The sequence below is a fragment of the Balaenoptera acutorostrata genome, chromosome 13, assembly GCF_949987535.1.
Source record: "Balaenoptera acutorostrata chromosome 13, mBalAcu1.1, whole genome shotgun sequence".
NCBI classification, from domain to species: Eukaryota; Metazoa; Chordata; class Mammalia; order Artiodactyla; family Balaenopteridae; genus Balaenoptera; species Balaenoptera acutorostrata.
The window spans coordinates 87,065,008-87,084,009 of record NC_080076.1 but is presented as its reverse complement, the minus strand read 5'-3'; the positions used below and the strand labels follow the sequence as shown (position 1 = coordinate 87,084,009).

Here is a 19,002-nt window from a genome sequence, read left to right as displayed (position 1 = left end):
GAGGCTGGGGGTTGAGCTTTTAAATCGGGCAAGGCGGGAAGGCCTCCCTGAGAAGGGGCCATCTGGGCCTAGAGGAGTGAAGGGGGTGAGGGAGCGAGCCACGTGGATCCTGGGGAAGACCCTCCTGAGCCAGAGGAAAAGCTCGTGCAGAGGCAAGACGAGGGGAAGCAAGAAGGCCAGCCTGACTGAAGAGAGATGGCCAGAGGGGTGACAAGATGGGACACCGTGAGACAGGAAGCCACAGAAGGACTTTAAGGCGGGACGGGGGGGTGCGGTGGTGAGACGCTCTGACTCGTTTTACAGGGATCATTCTGGATGCTGGGCGGATAAGAGCTGAGCTGGCACTTACTGAGACAGGCAAGCCTGGACGGGCAGGTCTGGGGGGGAAGATCGGGAGTTCAGTTTTAGGTGTCACATGGAAATGTCTTCCAGAAACTTCAAAGGTATGGAGGGGCCAGTTAAATAGAAGTCTGGTATTCAGGGGAGAGGTCCAAGCCAGATGTATACGTTCGGGGGATGGTTATTTAAAGCCATGAAGTTACTCGAGATCCCTAAGGGCACAGAGGAGAGACGCAATCCAAGAATTGAGCTCTGGGGCAGAGGCGATGGGGAACAGGTTGGGGAGCTTCAGGCAGAGCAGAGGCACTTGGGTGCTGAAGGCAAGGACGCAGGGCGGCCGGGAAAGGGGGAGGCCAGGGAGGTGGCGGGCGGAGGAGACGGCTGAGAGGTTGGGAGACGGGTTACATTGAATAAATAAGTAAATTACACAATTCATGAACTGTACTGAGGATAAGGGAAGCCAGATTTCTCACTGTCAGAAGAGAGTGAAAAACACCGAAAAAGAGACATCCAGAGTCGTAGGTTAGAGTCTGAACAAACGGTTTTATGATAAACGTGCACAGGTAGCTGCAGAAGTGGATACAGCTGTGTGTGTGTGTGTGTGTGTGTGTGCGTGTGTGCGTGTCTGTGTGTGTGTGCGTGTGTGCGTGTGTCTGTGTGTGTGTGTGTGCCCATGTTTTGACTGCTGAAAGGGCCCAGAAGCAACGACACTCCAGTACACGATGAGAACTCAAACACCCAGATCCTTGTTTCTAAATGCCATCCTCTACTAAAAGGAACGAGCGGCCCTTGAAGGAATGGCTGGCTCCAGACAGAGGCAGGGACCACCCCGTGGCGCCAGGAGGTAAGGGATTGCTCAGTGAGTGCTGCAGACGTGCCAAAGGCCAGAGGAACACGCACGAAGGGACTCCCAGTGGCCAAATCACGCACAATTTGGGCATCAAAGTAAAAAGGACTGGGACTTCCTTGGTGGCACAGTGGTTAAGAATTTGCCTGCCAATGCAGGGGACAGCGGTTCGAGCCCTGGTCCAGGAAGACCCCACATGCCACGGAGCAACTAAGCCCGTGCGCCACAACTACTGAGCCCACCTGCCACAACTACTGAAGCCCGTGCGCCTAGAGCCTGTGCTCCGCAACAAGAGAAGCCACCAGGGGCTTCCCTGGTGGCGCAGTGGTTGAGAATCTGCCTGCTAATGCAGGAGACACGGGTTCGAGCCCTGGTCTGGGAAGATCCCACATGCCACGGAGCAGCTGGGCCCGTGAGCCACAGCTGCTGAGCCTGCGCGTCTGGAGCCTGTGCCCCGCAACGGGAGGGGCCGCGATAGTGAAAGGCCCGCGCACCGCGATGAAGAGCGGTCCCCGCACCGCGATGAAGAGTGGCCCCCACTTGCCACAACTAGAGAAAGCCCTCGCACGAACCGAAGACCCAGCACAGCCAAAAATAAAAATAAATAAATAAATAAATAAAAATTTAAAAAAAAAAAAAAAGAGAAGCCACCACAATGAGAAGCCCACACACCTCAACGAAGAGTAGCCCCCGCTCACTGCAACTAGAGAAAGCCCGCGCGCAGCAACGAAGACCCAGTGCGGCCAAAAATAAATAAATAAAATTTTAAAAATAAATAATAAAAAGGATCGTAACAGATTACAAGTCATTAAATAAATAGGAATGCCTAAGTCCGTGGATGAATGAGCGAGTGACTGAGAGGGCAGGGAAGGCACTGCCTTCTGCAGAACGGTAACTAGTAAGCACAGAAGGAAGGATGGGAACAGAGTAACCACCTGGCCACCGCAACAGAGGTGATGGGTTCAAGAGAGTCATCGTGGAGGCTGAGGCTGGTGGGCAGAGGTCTGCTGAGGAACAAGGCCCCAGTAACCTAGGAATACCTCCTCACCAACTACTAATCAATTAAATAGGGCAAAATGGTGACATGAAGGCGGAGAAACCTGGACGACACCAGCATGACCAGGCCGATATTACGTGCCTCCTGGTGGGAGGTGCTGAGAGGACCCGATAATTGACTCCACGGTGTTCCCACCAACAACGTGTGATCCGAGCCTGGTCGTGAGGAAGCACGGAATGGGCCCCAAGGGAGGGTCATCCTGCAGAATGTGATGCCTGTCCCGAATGCAAAGCATAGTCCCAGGCAGGGAGTGGACCAGAAAGGAAACAATGCACACTGCGGGGAATCTGAGTGGCATGTTTGTACTGGACCAAGTGTTGCATCTGTGTTGATTTTTCTCATTTGGAGGGTTGTACGGTGGTTGTATAAAATAGCGTCCTTGTGAGGGGGCAACACACGCATGTCCACGGCTTCCTCGCAGAAGGTCTGGAAGGAGCCTAATGAAAATGGGGATAGATATGCAGAAAGAGTGAGTGGAGCATATGTGGCAAATGTTAATAACTGGGAAATCTGGGTGAAGAGATAGAAGAACACTTTGTTCTCTTCTGGCAACTCTTCTGTAAACTGAAATTATTTCAAAATAAATTATGAAGAAACTACCCGGGGGGGACTTCCCTGGTGGCGCAGTGGTTAAGAATCTGCCTGCCAATGCAGGGGACATGGGTTCGAGCCCTGGTCCGGGAAGATCCCACATGTCGCGGAGCAACTAAGCCTGTGCGCCACAACTACTAAGCCTACGCTCTAGAGCCCGTGCGCCACAACTACTGAGCCCTCGTGCCACAACTACTGAAGCCTGCACGCCTAGAGCCCGTGCTCCACAGCAAGAGAAGCCACTGCAATGAGAAGCCCACGCACCGCGACGAAGAGTAGCCCCTGCTCACCACAACTAGAGAAAGCCTGCGTGCAGCAACAAAGACCCAGCGTGGCCAAAAATAAATTAAAAAAAAAAAAAAAAAAAGTAATGTTTGTGAAATTCTTACCTAATAAACTAGGATATTCATGTCTAAAAAGCGTTTAAAAAAAAAAAAAAGAAACTACCCAGGGGGAAGAAAGAAATGGTATTTATAGTGAATTTGATTTTGAAGATTCCTTAACAATTTTAAAAATAGTACTGTGTCAGGGAACACAAGCACCTAAGACATAATATGGAACACGAATGCATGCAACATAAAAAATACAAATCATAAAACCACATGAAGGGCTTCCCTGGTGGCGCAGTGGTTGAGAATCTGCCTGCTAATGCAGGAGACACGGGTTCGAGCCCTGGTCTGGGAAGATCCCACATGCCACGGAGCAGCTGGGCCCGTGAGCCACAGCTGCTGAGCCTGCGCGTCTGGAGCCTGTGCCCCGCAACGGGAGGGGCCGCGATAGTGAAAGGCCCGCGCACCGCGATGAAGAGCGGTCCCCGCACCGCGATGAAGAGTGGCCCCCACTTGCCGCAACTAGAGAAAGCCCTCGCACGAACCGAAGACCCAGCACAGCCAAAAATAAATAAATAAATAAATAATAAATAAAATTAAAAAAAAAAAAAAAAAAAAAAAAAAAAAAAAAACCACATGAAACTGCCTGAGTCCAGCTTTGACAGAGAGACTGGTCAGCATCCAGAAATGATACTGACAAAGGAGAAAATGGCTAGAAATATGCTCTGGGGTCTGTAAGGACTTTAAGGGGTCGACCCAAAAGGTATTAAACATGACACTATAAATAAATCCTGGAACCCGAGTAAAAGTTACCAGATCAAATCTCATATCCTCCCCAGAACGAGGACTAACAGAATGCACACTGAAACATAAACAGCGACCCTCTCCAAGCAGGAGGGTTACAGGTGACTGATTTTCTTCTTCATGTTTTCTATATTGTTCCCAATTTTCTAATAACGAGCACGCATTTCCTTTGTAATCGTGGGGGAGGGAGGAGTTGTAGTTTCAAGAGATACGTATCTGCCAATTATACTTCCACAAAAAAATTAGAAATGAAGAAAAAGTAAAGAATTTAAAATATATATATATATATATCTCTAACCATGTCTCCATATTTCTTCACAGACATTTAATGCCCTTTAACAAATGTGGTAAAAACTCAGCACAAAAGAGCTTAGACATTGTATAGAAAAAAAATTTTTCTTACAGAGTAAATGCTCTGCATGAGAATGATGGATATGTTCTTTTAATCAAAGAAAAAACTCAAAGAACATGTAAATGCTACTTCAGAACATTTTTAATCTTCACCTTTACATAGGGAGGTCATAATGGTCACAGGTGAAGGATAATCAACATATTGCTACTGGCAGTTTCAGGAACCACAAAAAATATTACAGGTGTATGGTTAACGAACAGCTTGACTGATTAGATTTTCCAACGTGTGTGGTTTACTTAGGCTGAACCTTATGAAAATTATTTCACAGCCAAACTCCTTTAGGTGTCAAAACTATTAATCTTAGAGACAAAAATCCTGAGGCGAATCTAGGAAAGAAAACACGAATGCTTTTCTCAAAATTGAGAATCCCAAGTTCCTTTTCTACCCTTAGTAGACCAGTTCATCCTCACTTAGAGCAATATGTAATAGTTATTTTTATGGTGAAGTCTTTAAAAAAAAAAAATCACAGCTATTTTAAAAGGTAATGATGGCTTTGGCCGCCCTGCTTCCCTTCCTGAATAATTCATTCCTGAAGCCTTAGATGTGCATTCGGGGATGGACCTGGAGAGGGGAGGGGAAGGGCAACAGTGGCCCAGGGCAAAGTCAGAGCCCAAGCAAAGTGAGGAGGCCCTGCGTCCACACTAGGGGACAACCCGGGCTGGGGGCTGGGGAACTCGGAGCTCCATGCAGAGAGAAGAGCGGGGCAGCAGAGATGGGAAATCAATGGGCAGACTGGTCACATACAAGGGGACTGATCAAATAAGTATATTAACAATAATGGGAGCCAAGTTTGCCACCACTGAAGAAAGGAGTTACGAACACAGAAATAGAGAAACTTAGAGTGAACCCTGTGGTGTTGGACTGGAATCGGATGTAAACTCACAGTTTTCACATATACACACAGGTACAGAAATAAAGCTGTGAGTGTGGGTGTGAGCCCTGTGCATGTGTGCGTCCTAGAGCCGTCCACTGACAGAGCTGGGAACAGCGACACCTCAGTCACCATGGGCACACCCGGAGACCGCACCCTGGCTTCTAATCACCATTCTCCACTAAAGAGAACCAAGTTCCTTGGAGAAATGGCTGATTTCAGATAGCTGCATGAGGGAAATGACAAGATGAATCTGGACATCTTGTTATGCAAGAAAGCAAAGCATTCAAAAAATGACGGGAACATGTAAAAAGTAAATAAAAGCCAGCTAAATGGGCTCCAATGGCCAAATCTAGAGCATGTGAATATCAAAATAAAGAATTACAGTAACAGAGTATAACTCATTGAATAAAACAGGAAATAAATTAATGCATTGAAAATCTGATGAGAAATTGAGTACTTATAGAGTTTCAAAGCACTTCCCCCAAAACACGTACTAAATACAAAGGAAATGGAGGAATAAATTCACGGTGGAGAAGCTTAGGAGTCACTGCCCTGAACAAGTGATCAAGGTGAACATCACTAGTAACAGGACAAAGGAACCGTGCACCCCTGATGGGAAGCAGCATCACTTCCTGCCCAAGACACATAACTTGAATCTAATCATGAGAAAACAACAGACAAACCCAAACAGAGGGGCATTCTACCAAAAAAAAAACCACTGGTCTGTAATAATTTTTAAATGTCCAGGTCACGAAGGTCAAGGTAAGACTGAGAAATTATCCCAGAATGAAGGAGACCAAAGAGACATGACAATTAAGTCCAAAGCCTGATTCTAAACTAGATCCTTTGCTATAAAAGACAGTTATTGTGGGACTTCCCTGGCGGTCCAGTGGTTAGGACTCCGAGCTTCCACTGCAGGGGGCCCGGGTTCCATTCCTGGTCGGGGAACTAGGATCCCGCGTGCTGCGCGGCCGCAAATAAATAAATGAATAAATAAATGCCAAAAAAAAAAAAAAAAAAAACAGACAGTGTTGGGACAGCTGGTGAAACCCAAACAGGATCTGAGGCTGGGAGGGTGGTGATGTATGCACGTCAACGTCCCAGGCATACTATGGCGGCGCAGGAGAGAGTCCTCCATGTTAAGAACTGCCCCCCAGGGCTTCCCTGGTGGCGCAGTGGTTGAGAGTCTGCCTGCCAATGCAGGGGACACGGGTTCGAGCCCTGGTCTGGGAAGATCCCACGTGCCACAGAGCAGCTGGGCCCGTGAGCCACAGCTACTGAGCCTGCGCGTCTGGAGCCTGTGCTCCGCAACAAGAGAGGCCACGATAGTGAGAGGCCCGCGCACCGCGATGAAGAGTGGCCCCCGCTTGCCACAACTAGAGAAAGCCCTCGCACAGAAACGAAGACCCAACACAGTCATAAATAAATAAAAATAAATTAAAAAAAAAAGAACTGCCCCCCAAACGCATCCAAGGATGGCAAGGCACGCGGCGGACTGCTCACTGACGTGCTCCGCTCTGCGCTATGCCTCCAGCTTCAGCGCAAGTCCGCCGCTGTTGAACGGGGAGGGGGCGCCCACTCACCGTTTCAGGGTCTTCCAGGGGCCCCTCCAGCTCTGCGTGCGTCACGATGCTGTGCCCTCTGCAGGCTCGCCACAGCGTTTTCCCGAATGCTTCGGCTTTCCCTTGGTTAATGAGGCCAGACACAAATCTGTGAGACACCAAAGGCTGTGGTCCAGTAAGCCCAATGAGGACTACCAAACCGCACGAAGAGGGCAGCGAAGACCTTCATGCCTGCCAAAGCACTGGCGATATCCTCAAAGCCCTCCAACTGCAAAATATCTGAAATGCTGGATAAAATGTTTTTGAAACATCCTCTTCAATGTAGAGCTGAGCCCATAATTTAGAGAAATTCTTGGAATCCGAAAATAAAACAGGACCTCGTAGCTGTGCCCTGAGGTATGATACTGACCTGGTATCTTAAGGCCTTGGGTTTCAATGCCAGCAAGGGAGACAGGAGATGGGCACTGGGTCGATATCAGGTGAAGAGATGGAACTGAACACCCAATCCCCCCAAAGTTGGGACTCTTGCCCCCCAACAAAGGGCTACACCTTAAGTGAACGGGTGGACTAGGAAAAACTCCACCTTGCAAAGGAGCTGACAAGCAAACTTGTTTATTTCGGCTTTGGTTTTGGAGAGAAGGGGAAGAGCATTACTTGAGAATTTACAAGCACGTGTTAGGATGCATTGGGCAGAGAGAAAACAAACAGAAAAACAAAGAAACTCAAGCTGAGAAATTAACAACATGATTCCCGGTAGGTGGAGCGCTCCCAAGTACCTGACATACCTAAAAATAAGTTCTCTCTGAAAGAATACAGCCTCAAACTAAACATCATTGAATTCCTACACATAAGGAATGGAGGAACAGTTCATAATAAAAAGAAATCACAAATCACATGAGGAAACACGTTACCATTAGTTCAAGTAAAACAGAGAGAGTGAACAGTAGAAAGAGACCCTTAAAATACGATTAATAAATTAACCAACTCAGTTTAGCCCCTATGTTTCCACCAAACAAAATAGGACTTGACGCTTCAATGACCAATTATTTTAGGCTATGGAGTAACGAAGAATGGCACAACTGGCATAAATTCCTTCTTTCCACCTCATTATACCGAGAGAAGAAATTCCCATCGTATTGAGCTAAAAAGTCAATACAGCTGAGTGATTCAACTCAACAAATACAGGAGTACAGTGTTTTCTTAAACAAATATTCACTTTCTTTCATTCCGTCCCAGGCTTTCAGACGGTGGCTGTCCTTCCACTCAACAGAGCTCGTCTCCCACTGACAAGAAGGACAGTGTAAAGCTCCCCCCGCCGGCTGTCACTTACCCCAGTTTTGCCCCCAGCCTCTGCATACAGCTGTAGTCCAACAAAGACTCGTTCTCCAAGGGAGGGAATTCTTCGTAAGCGGGTTCAAACTACAAAGAGATATGAAACCAAGTGTGTCTCACTGAAAGTGACACTTTAATTCTCAAGTCATGTTTCCAAACAAGTGTGCGGGGCATGGGAACTCAGACCTGGGTGCCAAGGCCCCAAGGTAACTCAGACATGTAACTCAGCTCTGACAGATAAAGACCATAACTTCCCTGTCCCTTATTTGTAAGCTAGTTGAAGACATTTACATGAAAGTACAGTTATAATTTATGTCATTGCCTTAATCCAAGGCAGAGTAACTGTATCAGAGGTCACCGCTACAGGAAGTGAAACGAAGTTCACGAGGGACATACTTCTCCCCTCTCTGATACTCAGCTGAGTACTGTACTACTGCGTAGGCTGTTCTTTATTCCCATACAGATTTCTTTTTTTACTTCCATTACTCTCAGCAATTTGAGAAGAAAAAAAACAAACTAAATTTTAGAGTTCGACTTCCAGTGTTCAATTTTTTCTCACCACCATAAGATTTTTTTCAACTGCAAACTAAAGCATTTCATGAATAGGAAGTAGTTATGGTTAAAACCAACCAACACAGGAGAGGCTTAAAGCTTCTTTTAATGTCATATAATCCAACTGAAAGATAAAGCTAAGCTCAAAATGTATCTCATTTTTTTTAAATGTATCTTTTTTTTTTTTTTTTAATTTTTGGCTGCGTTGGGTCTTCGTCGCAGTGCACGGGCTTTCTCTAGTTGCGGCGAGCGGGGGCTACTCCTTGTTGAGGAAGGAGTATCTCTTCCAATGAGGAAGTCCCTCTATCTCTTTTAAAAAGCAACACCTCTACAGGAGTTGATAACAAAACCCGAAACTTTACGGGAACGAGAATTTTATTAAAAGAAATATACCTCTGGGACTTCCCTGGCGGCCCAGTGGTTAAGACTCCGTGCTTCTACTACAGGGGGCACGGGTTCGATCCCCGGTCAGGGAACTAAGATCCTGCATGCCGCGTGGCGCAACCCAAAAAAAGAAAGAAATGCACTCCCTCCCGAGCGTCGCCAGTACCTCCAGGTTGCGCTTGACGAAGGTCTTGGTCACTCGCAGCATGTGCGTGTACTCCGTCAGCTCCAGGAGGTTCCTCCTCAGCTTCTCCTTGTTCTTCGTGACCTCCCTCAGCTCAGCCTCTAGCTTCTGCAACTGCTCCTGAAATGAAACGGCAGCAGGGTTACTTCCAAGTCTGGTTCTAACACTCTTTTCACAGTACCCCAGAACTAGCAGAGGTTTTAAAAAGCCATCATGTATGAGAGTTCGATGGGGATATGAAAACACGCACGGGTTTTTACAGTCCATCACTTACTGCTTCGTATTAATTCAGGTACCTGTGACGGCAAGCACGCAGATGCCGTGACCTATGAGTGCCCTACGGCTGGACCCGGTCTCTAACCTCAGGTCCTGTCCTCTCTTCTGGTTTCCCTTCATCTGCTTACCCATTACCAGTACACCAAAGAGTTTTCCCTTTTCAAGACTACATTTCCTTTTATTTGCAACACAGAAAAATTTTAGATAATCTTTCCCAAACATATTATTCCTGGTCTCTAGCTTAAGAGTTTCTATGCAGCTGCACTTACACAATTAATTAAGCATAAAAATACTTGAGAACGAATCTTCTTTAACAATTAGTTATATACCAAGCATCCTTAACAATCCTTAAGTATTAAGACAATAGAAGCAGAAATCTGTAAAACAACCCACTGACTCAATAAAAACGGTATTCAAACAAATCACTTGACATGCTACATTCAGTTACTTGTGTTCTGCCTTATAAAAACGATAAGCAGCCAGTAATCACTGTATTTGTAATGACATCAAAAGCGACACACCACACAGGCCAAACCAGATGACTGCTCTCATCTGACTGTACAGTTCTCTCTAGAGTCCATTCATATACCAACTGTTAAATGACATCCCCCCAGAAAAACAAACAGAGCAGCCAGCAATGGAATGGTCCTAATTATACAGTACTAATTGTTTTAGAAGAGCTGTAAAGGGCTCTAGTCTATTTCCCAGTGTGATGAAATTATCAGATGATTAGACCAAAACCTCAAGAGATAACTCATGGGAGGGAAGCGGGGATGCGAACGTAGAAGCCAGTGCTCTCACGGTGGTGGGGGACTCCAGAAGAAGGAATCCCATTTGCTGCCCATGGGGAACCACCTGGCACCTTCCCGTGAGCGTCTGAAAATTAGAGGGAGGAAGGGTCAGGGTGAACTGGGGAGAACGTGAAGGGCACAGGCCTGAAGCCTCGATGACTTGCGGTAGGAGAGGCACGCTAAGGCCCGCACAGGCCCAGAAGTCACATCACATGAGCCCAGATCGCACAACCTAATTCTTGTTAGTCTCTGTTCAATACCATCTGTCTTACATTTTATTTTTTTCTAATATATTCTTTTTTTTTTTTTAATTTATTTATTTTTATTTTTGGCTGCGTTGGGTCTTCGTTGCTGTGCGCGGGCTTTCTCTAGTTGCGGCGAGTGGGGGCTACTCTTCGTTGCAGTGCGCGGGCTTCTCATTGAGGTGGTTTCTCTTGTTGTGGAGCACGAGCCCTAGGCGCGCGGGCTTCAGTAGTTGTGGCACGTGGGCTCAGTAGTTGTGGCTCGCGGGCTCTAGAGCGCAGGCTCAGTAGTTGTGGCACACGGGCTTAGTTGCTCCACAGCATGTGGGATCTTCCCGGACCAGGGTTCGAACCCGTGTCCCCTGCAGTGGCAGGCGGATTCTTTACCACTGCACCACCAGGGAAGCCCTGTCTTACACTTTAAAAGAAAACTGAATTCCAGTTAAAATTTATCACAGATAACCTGTTACTGAGAATTAACCATAATACAGTCCTTTGCTTTTCATTCCACGGTTTTGAGAAGAAAGGCAGAAAAGCACTAGACAATATAAAGTAAGTGAATAAGCAGTCTCTGAGGTTAGTGACCTAAAACCGCTTCTTCAGAAACTAGTTACCTGCATTTCGAGCACTTGTTTAAGAGGCGGTGCAGGAGGACTGGTCTCTCCCTCAGGGAGGGGAATATCAGCTCTATTAATTTCCTGCACCAAATATGCTGTGGAAATAAAAGTTAAACAAATTAGACTCAAAAACTTACTACAGGACATTTCAGTGAGAACATTTTACATCCCAACCTTTCCCAGGTCATCTAAAAACTAATGTCTAAATGCATAAAATCTTGCCTGTCCCAACTGACTGATAGGATGACTTTTGCAGCCTTGCTTCCAAAGATCTGCAAAATAATTCTGCCTAGAGAGAGCAGCGTGCAGTGACAAAACAAACAGTAACCTGGATACACATTTTCTGAAATTCCCCACGTCCTTCATTTCTAAAACTCTAGGTAAAGAACTTTGGAGTCACAGCTGCCTCTGCACCTGTAAAGGAAGCAGAAGATTAAGGACACACTTGGAAGTGCAGGAATAATCCAATGATGGACCTATAATCGTCCCCACCAGAGACATCAGTGCAACCTCCCTGCAGACGCCATTGGGAGGAAATACACATCCATCAGGAAAAACACATCCCCTATCAGTCTCCTCTATAAGGAGGAGACCACAGGGCAGAAAGCCAGGTTCTCCTGAGTCCCCAGTTAGCCGTGATGTTTTAACTTAGAGCAACTTCCACTGCCTTCTCTACTTACATTAAAAACTAGATTCATGAAACTAATAATGAACCAGCCAAAAAAAACTTAATTTCTTTAGTTTACATTTTCAATTCCATGAAGCGTTCTTTTCCTTAGGATAAAAGTCATAATACCTGGTAAAGTCATTACCAGATATAATATTTTGGAGAAGTGTTAACTAGTTATTTTATTAGAAAGAGAGAAAGAGAAAGAGAAAGAAAGAAAGAAAGGGAGAGGGAGAGAGAGAGAAAGAGAAAGAGGAAGGGAGGAGGGAGGAAGAAAAGCGATGATGTCTTACCCATAAGATAGCAAAGGAAGCATGGGGTTTAAGAGCTTTCTGGAAATGGATGTAAATTTTTTTAACCTTTTTTTTATACCTAAATTTACTTGAGAGTTCATTTTCTTTTTAAGCCTGCATTCTTTTTAAAACAGTCTAAGCTACAGGAAGTCCTGGACACGTCTAATGTGTTGTCACTCCTGCCCCACCTTTGAAAACTCATTCCAAATACACGACCTGTCCAATGACTTATATATATGGCAAGGATGGGAATGTGGTATCACCCTACCCTACATGATCCACACAAATAACCGCGACCTCAAACAATATGCAGAGGACTAGACTTCAGATGACTAACAGGTTTCTTTCGATCTTAAAAATCCCCAATTAAAAAATATAAAATCCACAATAATTAACTGCTATTAGAAATCATTCCAAAAGTCATCTTCTCTCCCCTCCTCAACACCCTCACCCCCAGGTTTTTCTGTTCATCCCTCTAAAAACAAATTTGGTACTTTAGACAATTACTGGCATCGTTCTCCCCTCTCTACTTCAGTCAGAATTTCAAGGTTTGAACTGATAAACACTATTTTATTTTAGGCTAAGACGTTAAAGGTTTTACGGCTGAGTTTTAATGGTTAACAGTCAGAGAACACTGATCTCTGTAAAGGAAGCCCTGAAAAAAAGGAAATTATCAACCAATGTCTCTGCCATTTCCTACCTCCCCTGTTCTCTGGTATAATTTTAAGTAATATATTAATGTGTATACAATGTTTTTAAGTTACAATAAATTACAAGGGATTGGCTAAATAAATTATAGCACATTAATACCACAAAATACTATGCAGCCATTATAAACAATGATGAGTCAATCTGTTTGTTGACATGAAAAGATGTTAAAGTACCATCAAATGAGAAACAAAGCTAATAACAAAATAACCTGACCATTATGTATGTAAATCCTTACTTTTATAGATGAAGAGTAAAAAAATATATAAACCTACATAATAGTGAATACATGAATGGTGAGAATATGGACGACTTCTTTTTTCCCTTCTACTTGTCTAGATTTTCTAATTTTTCTAAAGTGAACAAAGTTTACTTATATAACAATAACTATTTAAGTTATTAAAATAAACTTACCCAATATTCGCTCTAGTTCTTCACACCTCTTCACCTCACCAACAAATTTTCTTTGGAAAGAACTTACATTCTGGTTCAGCTGAGAAAAAGATGAAAATTTTGCTTTGAATTTTCTACAATTTAAAAATAAATTCGATTTTATAAATAAAATATGATAGTCAAGGGTTTGGGGGGAAGCACATCCTCGTATACTACTGAATAGGAGTATAAACTGACACATCTTTTCTGGAAAGCGATTTGGCAACTGTTACCAAAAAAAAAGCCTGAAAAATATCCTCTGGCCCAGAAATATCTCATGAAGAAATTCAACCTAAAGGAACAAACTATGGATACGAACAAAAATTTATCTAAAAGAGCATCAACCTCAGGGATAGAGAAAAAATGATTAACAGTGGAAAACTGGTTAAAGAAATCATAGTCTATACCCACACCGTGGAACACTACTCAGCAGTAAAATGGAACAAACTGACACATCAACATGACAGAGGATGTACACAAACATGATGTAAATGAAAGACACAGAAGACCACATAACGTGTGACTCCATTTCTATGGAATGTCCCAGAAAGGAAAACCTAGAGGCAGAAAGTAGGTTAGTGATTGTCTGGGTCTTGGGGTAGGGAGGGGGATGATCTGTAAATGAGCATAAGGGACCTTATTGGGATTATGTGACTGACAGTCTAAAACTGGATTGTGGCAATGGACGCGCTACTCAGAAAATTTTCTAAAAACCAACGAATTGTACACTTGAAATGGGTGAATTGTATAATACATATCAATAAAGTTGTATAAAAATTATGGTTCAGTAATATAACTGATTACTATGCACTTATTAAAAATTATGTTTTAAATGATGAGGTATTTGATTATATTAAGAAATTATTATTAAAATTTTTAGGTATGATAATGGTATTGTGGTTACGATTTTTTTTAGGGTCCTTACCTTTTAGAGATACTTATTGAAATATTTATGAGTGAAATTATACATCTGGGATTTGCTTCAAAATGATCTTGTCTGATGGGTGGGTTTTTGGGGGTTTTTTTTGGACCACACGGCTTTTGAGATCTTAGTTCCCCAACCAGGGCTCAAACCTGGACCCGGGAGTGAAAGCGCCAAGTCTTAACCACTGGACCTCCAGGGAAGTCCTGCCATTGGTTTATAATATGGGTCCACAGAAGTTCACTGGTCCCATATACTCTCTCCTTTACTTAACATCTTATCAGGACTTCCCTGGTGGCACAGTGGTTAAGAATCCTCCTGCCAATGCAGGGGACACGGGTTCGAGCCCTTGTCCGGCAAGATCCCACATGCCGCGGAGCAACTAAACCCGTGTGCCACAACTACTGAGCCTGCGCTCTAGAGCCCACGAGCCACAACTACTGAGCCCCTGTGCCACAACTACTGAAGCCCACGCACCTAGAGCCCGTGCTCCGCAACAAGAGAAGCCACCGCAAAGAGAAGCCCACGCACCTAGAGCCCGTGCTCCGCAACAAGAGAAGCCAGCGCGATAAGAAGCCCGCGCACCACAACGAAGAGTAGTCCCCATTCACTGCAACTAGAGAAAGCCCGCGCGCAGCAACAAAGACCCAACGCAGCCAAAAAATAAAGAAATTTATTAAAACAAACAAAAAAATCTTACCATATAAAGCTTAAAGCCATAAAAAAATTGTAAAACAATATTTAATAAAATGCGGAAATTAGTCATACATGATTTGTGTGTGAAAAAAGACTAAAGATATTATCAGTGTGGCTCCAATTATCTAAAAATACCTATGTACGCACATTTTAAAATATTATTAGAGGGCTTCCCCGGTGGCACAGTGGTTAAGAATCCCCCTGCCAATGCAGGGGACACGGGTTCGAGCCCTGGTCCAGGAAGATCCCACATGCCTTGGAGCAACTAAGCCCGTGCGCCACAACTACTGAGCCTGTGCCCTAGAGCCTTCGAGCCACAGCTACTGAAGCCCGTGCGCCTCTAGCCCGTGCCCCGCAACAAGAGAAGCCACTGCAATGAGAAGCCCACGCACAGTAACGAAGACCTAACGCAGCCAAAAATAAATAAATTTATTAAAATAATAATAATATTATTATTATTATTATTAGAAAAATAATGTTTGATTGGACAATATGAACCAAAAAGGTAAAGTGTTTGTTTCTAGGTAATGGGATCATGGAAATTAGTATCTCATGTTTCCCTAATTTCCCACAATGGACATATATTACTTTCACAATTTTTTAAATTACAGTAATCATTCACGTTGAAAGGCGTTTGGGGCAAGAATTCTACCTTTACTCCGTGCAGTGTTATACTGGGCACTCCCAAAAAGGAGAATTAGAAACAGCTTGGCATGAAGCTGCTTGAACAACCTGAGAAGGTCTACCCCAAAGGCTTGGTTCTTGTTCAGTTTTTGGAAAATTTTTTTTTAAGAGTTAATCAGAAGAAAGATAAAAATTTGAATTTCACTTCTGTTTGTCACATTCGCATTCATTTCTGGAAGTAATATTAATCTGAAGTAGTAACCACTTTCGAGTTCCTAATGATTCAGACACAATCTATCTCAACAGAACTAAGAATGAGCAGAGGAAGCTACCCATCAAAAGCTGTCTATTAATGACATGACTTCTCAGTTTCACTGTCTTTTCCGTCAATATCAAACACTAACTCAAACTAGACACTATGGTTCCACATATAGAATCTCCACGAAGAGGCAAATTTCTGTGGCAACAACACACACGATTGGATCTGACATCCGCCGTCACCATCTTACACAGTATGTTAACTGTTTTTTTCTGTTGCGTGGTTTCTTTTATAAAGTTTTGCTTCTATTTTCTTTTTAGGGAGGCAACAGCACCCTTGATTCCAGGCTAACGCCATGAAGTACATTTTTTTTTAATTATTTATTTATTTATTTTTGGCTGCGTTGGGTCTTCGTTGCTGTGCGTGGGCTTCTCATTGTGGTGGCTTCTCTTGTTGCAGATCACGGGCTCTAGGTGCGCGGGCTTCAGTAGTTGCGGCACGCAGGCTCAGTAGTTGTGGCTCGGAGGCTCTAGAGCATGGGCTCAGTAGTTGTGGCGCACGGGCTTAGTTGCTCCGCGGCATGTGGGATCTTCCCAGACCAGGGATCGAACCTGTGTCCCCTGCATTGGCAGGCAGATTCTTATCCACTGCGCCACCAGGGAAGCCCTATGAAGTACATTTTAATGCAGATTCATTTGTAACACTAACATTTAACCTAGAAAAACCAGTAGAGGCTGCCTGGTGGTTTTGACCAGTATCCACGCCATCGATCTTCCCACTCCAGCAGCTAACGGACAAAAGGTGAACGCTGTCCTCAAATTCCAGACCCTTAGAAAAGTGAGATGGACTTGCCCTTCACTGAGTCCTACTGGTGAGTTAAATAACCTTTCTTTTCCAGGTCTTTTCTTTGGCTGTCACTACAGAAACCCCTGCCCTGCCTCCTTTCCCTTAGAAGGATCACTAAAAGGAAAGGCGGAAACTCTCCAGCCTCTGCAAATCAGAAAAGACAAACTTCAGGGATCCCACCCGGTGAGCACAAAGTCAGGAAGAAATTCCAGAAGAGAGCAGAAAAAGTGTCAGGTGACAGAGCTTTCAGCACTAGCACCTGTGCTGCTTGACAGTCATCCCAAAGACAGACACACACACACACACACACACACACACACACTGAGCTCTGAAAACCTAGCATCACACAAAGAAGAGCTCATTTTAACATGGCAGCTTTATTTTACTTCTGGAAAAAGATGAACTGCACTTTCTTTTTCTTTCCCCAATTTTCAGTTTAAAAGAATCCCAAGTGTCCTCTACTACCTAACGTAATGGCACTCAATGAAACTTGCATCTTTTGCGGTAATTAGGGTGTTTCTTCAAACCTCTAAGATTTAAGCTTGACTTAAGCCTCTTGGCCTGAGTACTAACAGGATGGGAGAAATCTACCTGTTATAAAGAAGGAAGCCCATTTCTCTCACAACTGTTTCCTGAATCTTTCAGGTGTTACTTACTCACAGCTCAGCACAGCAGCACCTGCCAGGAAAGTGGGCACCACGTGCTGAAGCCCAAATGGCTCCAGGAACCAGGAACAGCTGGGCCTTCTCTGCAGCCTTGCCTGACATTCAGGAGTTTCTCTCTGACCTGGCAGTTGCCTTGTGAGGCCAACCCAGGGATCACACCAGACCTTGGGTACGGGTGTTCCCTCTTGAAACTAAGCAGCCCTCAGAAAGACGAAGGGAAACCAGAGGAGATGAAAGCTGGGTCCCAGGAAATACAATGTTCATTCGAGTGAATTCCAGTTCAATTAAGGTCCTGCTTCATAATCTCCCTTTCACACCGCTCTTTTCCTTCATGGCACTTACCACAGTTCATAATCAGAGTGTGTCTCTCCTACATTGTGAGCAACAAAAACACAGGGACTTTGTCCACCCTGCTCACCCCTGAGTCCCCAGCACCAAACTCAGTGTCTGCAACAGAGCAAGCACTCAATCAAAGCTTGTCCATTCATTCCACAAACGCATACTAATGCCCACAAAGTCAGGGACTGTACTCAGGAATCAGGAATGAACAAGGCAGGTGAGGCCCTTACCCCACACCCCGGGGGGGTTGACAGTCCATGGTGGAGACAAACAATAAACAAATGAACAGATATATGAACAAGGGTTTATTACTACTTGCTGGGGAGACAGGTCCCATTCATCAAATTCTGACTGCACTCCAACTCCTTCCTAGGCAGTACTATGTACGTCATCAGGCATCGGTGAACAAAAACGACAAAAATCCCGCCCCGCAGGAGCTTACACCAAATGCATTCCCAGTTCAGGCTCCTGGCTCTCCCAGTTCCCTCCACCTGGGACCTTGTTCCCCCAGATCTTCCCAGGGCCGCCTCCTGCCCATTCAGGTCTCAGCCCAAGAACACTTCCTCAGAGAGACCACCCCCAACTGAAGCACCATCTCATCACCCCGTTCTGTTTCCTGCATAGCAAACATATTCCTGTTTACGTACTCATTTTCTTAATATTTCTCCCGTTCCCGCTGCCCCGTAAGTTCCAGAAGGGCTGCAAGAGGCCCTATCAGATTTGTTCTCCCGCTTAGCCCAGTGCCTGGCACAGAGTCGGTGCCCCGAAGCATCAGATGGCACGACCCGAGTGGACGAAGACGACGCGGAGCATTCCTAACTAACCCGGCCTGGGCGGCCGCGGACCACACATTCGACGACCCTGGGCTCGGGCCCCGCTCTGCGGAAGCTCTGGCCGGAAAGTGGACCTCAGCTTCCCCGTCTGGGAAATGGGAGCCCAGGCGCCCACGGAAAGGAGGCCCGAGCGAAAGGCTCGATGCGGGAGCTCCGCGGGCAGCTGCGGCCCGCGTCTCCCGGGCGACACTCACGTCTCGGAACTGGACCAGGCCCTTCTCGCCCAGGGCGCTGAGGCACTCGTAGGCCGTGCCGGACTGCAAGAAGAGCTGCGCCAGGCACATGGTCTCGCTCCGGAACAGGGACCCCATGGCTGGCCGGCCCGCGACCCCGCGGGGCCCGACGGGCGGCGGCGGCTCCGGGCCGCGCGGGCCCGCACGGTCAGCCGGGGCGGCCCGGAGCTCGGGCTTCTCCTGCGGCCTGGCCGCAGCCCCGCACCATGGGGCTCCGGGCTGCAGCAGCTGCGCCCGGTTCTGCCGCCGGGGCCGCCGCTCCAGGCGCCGCCAGAGCCGCCCTCGAGGCCCC

The 19,002-nt window shown here is 45.7% G+C and overlaps 1 protein-coding gene across 1 annotated transcript in view; it reads right to left on the bottom strand.

The window, feature by feature from the left end:
* ATP6V0A2 (ATPase H+ transporting V0 subunit a2) overlaps positions 1-19,002 on the bottom strand; it is a 37,424-nt gene extending 18,422 nt beyond the window's left edge. Inside the window, exons 1-6 of the mRNA XM_007189636.2 lie at positions 18,672-19,002; positions 13,276-13,354; positions 11,191-11,288; positions 9,250-9,387; positions 8,146-8,234; positions 6,837-6,963 (exon numbers count right to left, since the gene is read on the bottom strand). Of these exons, the coding sequence (XP_007189698.2) occupies positions 6,837-6,963; positions 8,146-8,234; positions 9,250-9,387; positions 11,191-11,288; positions 13,276-13,354; positions 18,672-18,788 (648 nt within the window). The 5' untranslated portion in view covers positions 18,789-19,002. The remainder of the gene's footprint in view (positions 1-6,836; positions 6,964-8,145; positions 8,235-9,249; positions 9,388-11,190; positions 11,289-13,275; positions 13,355-18,671) is intronic.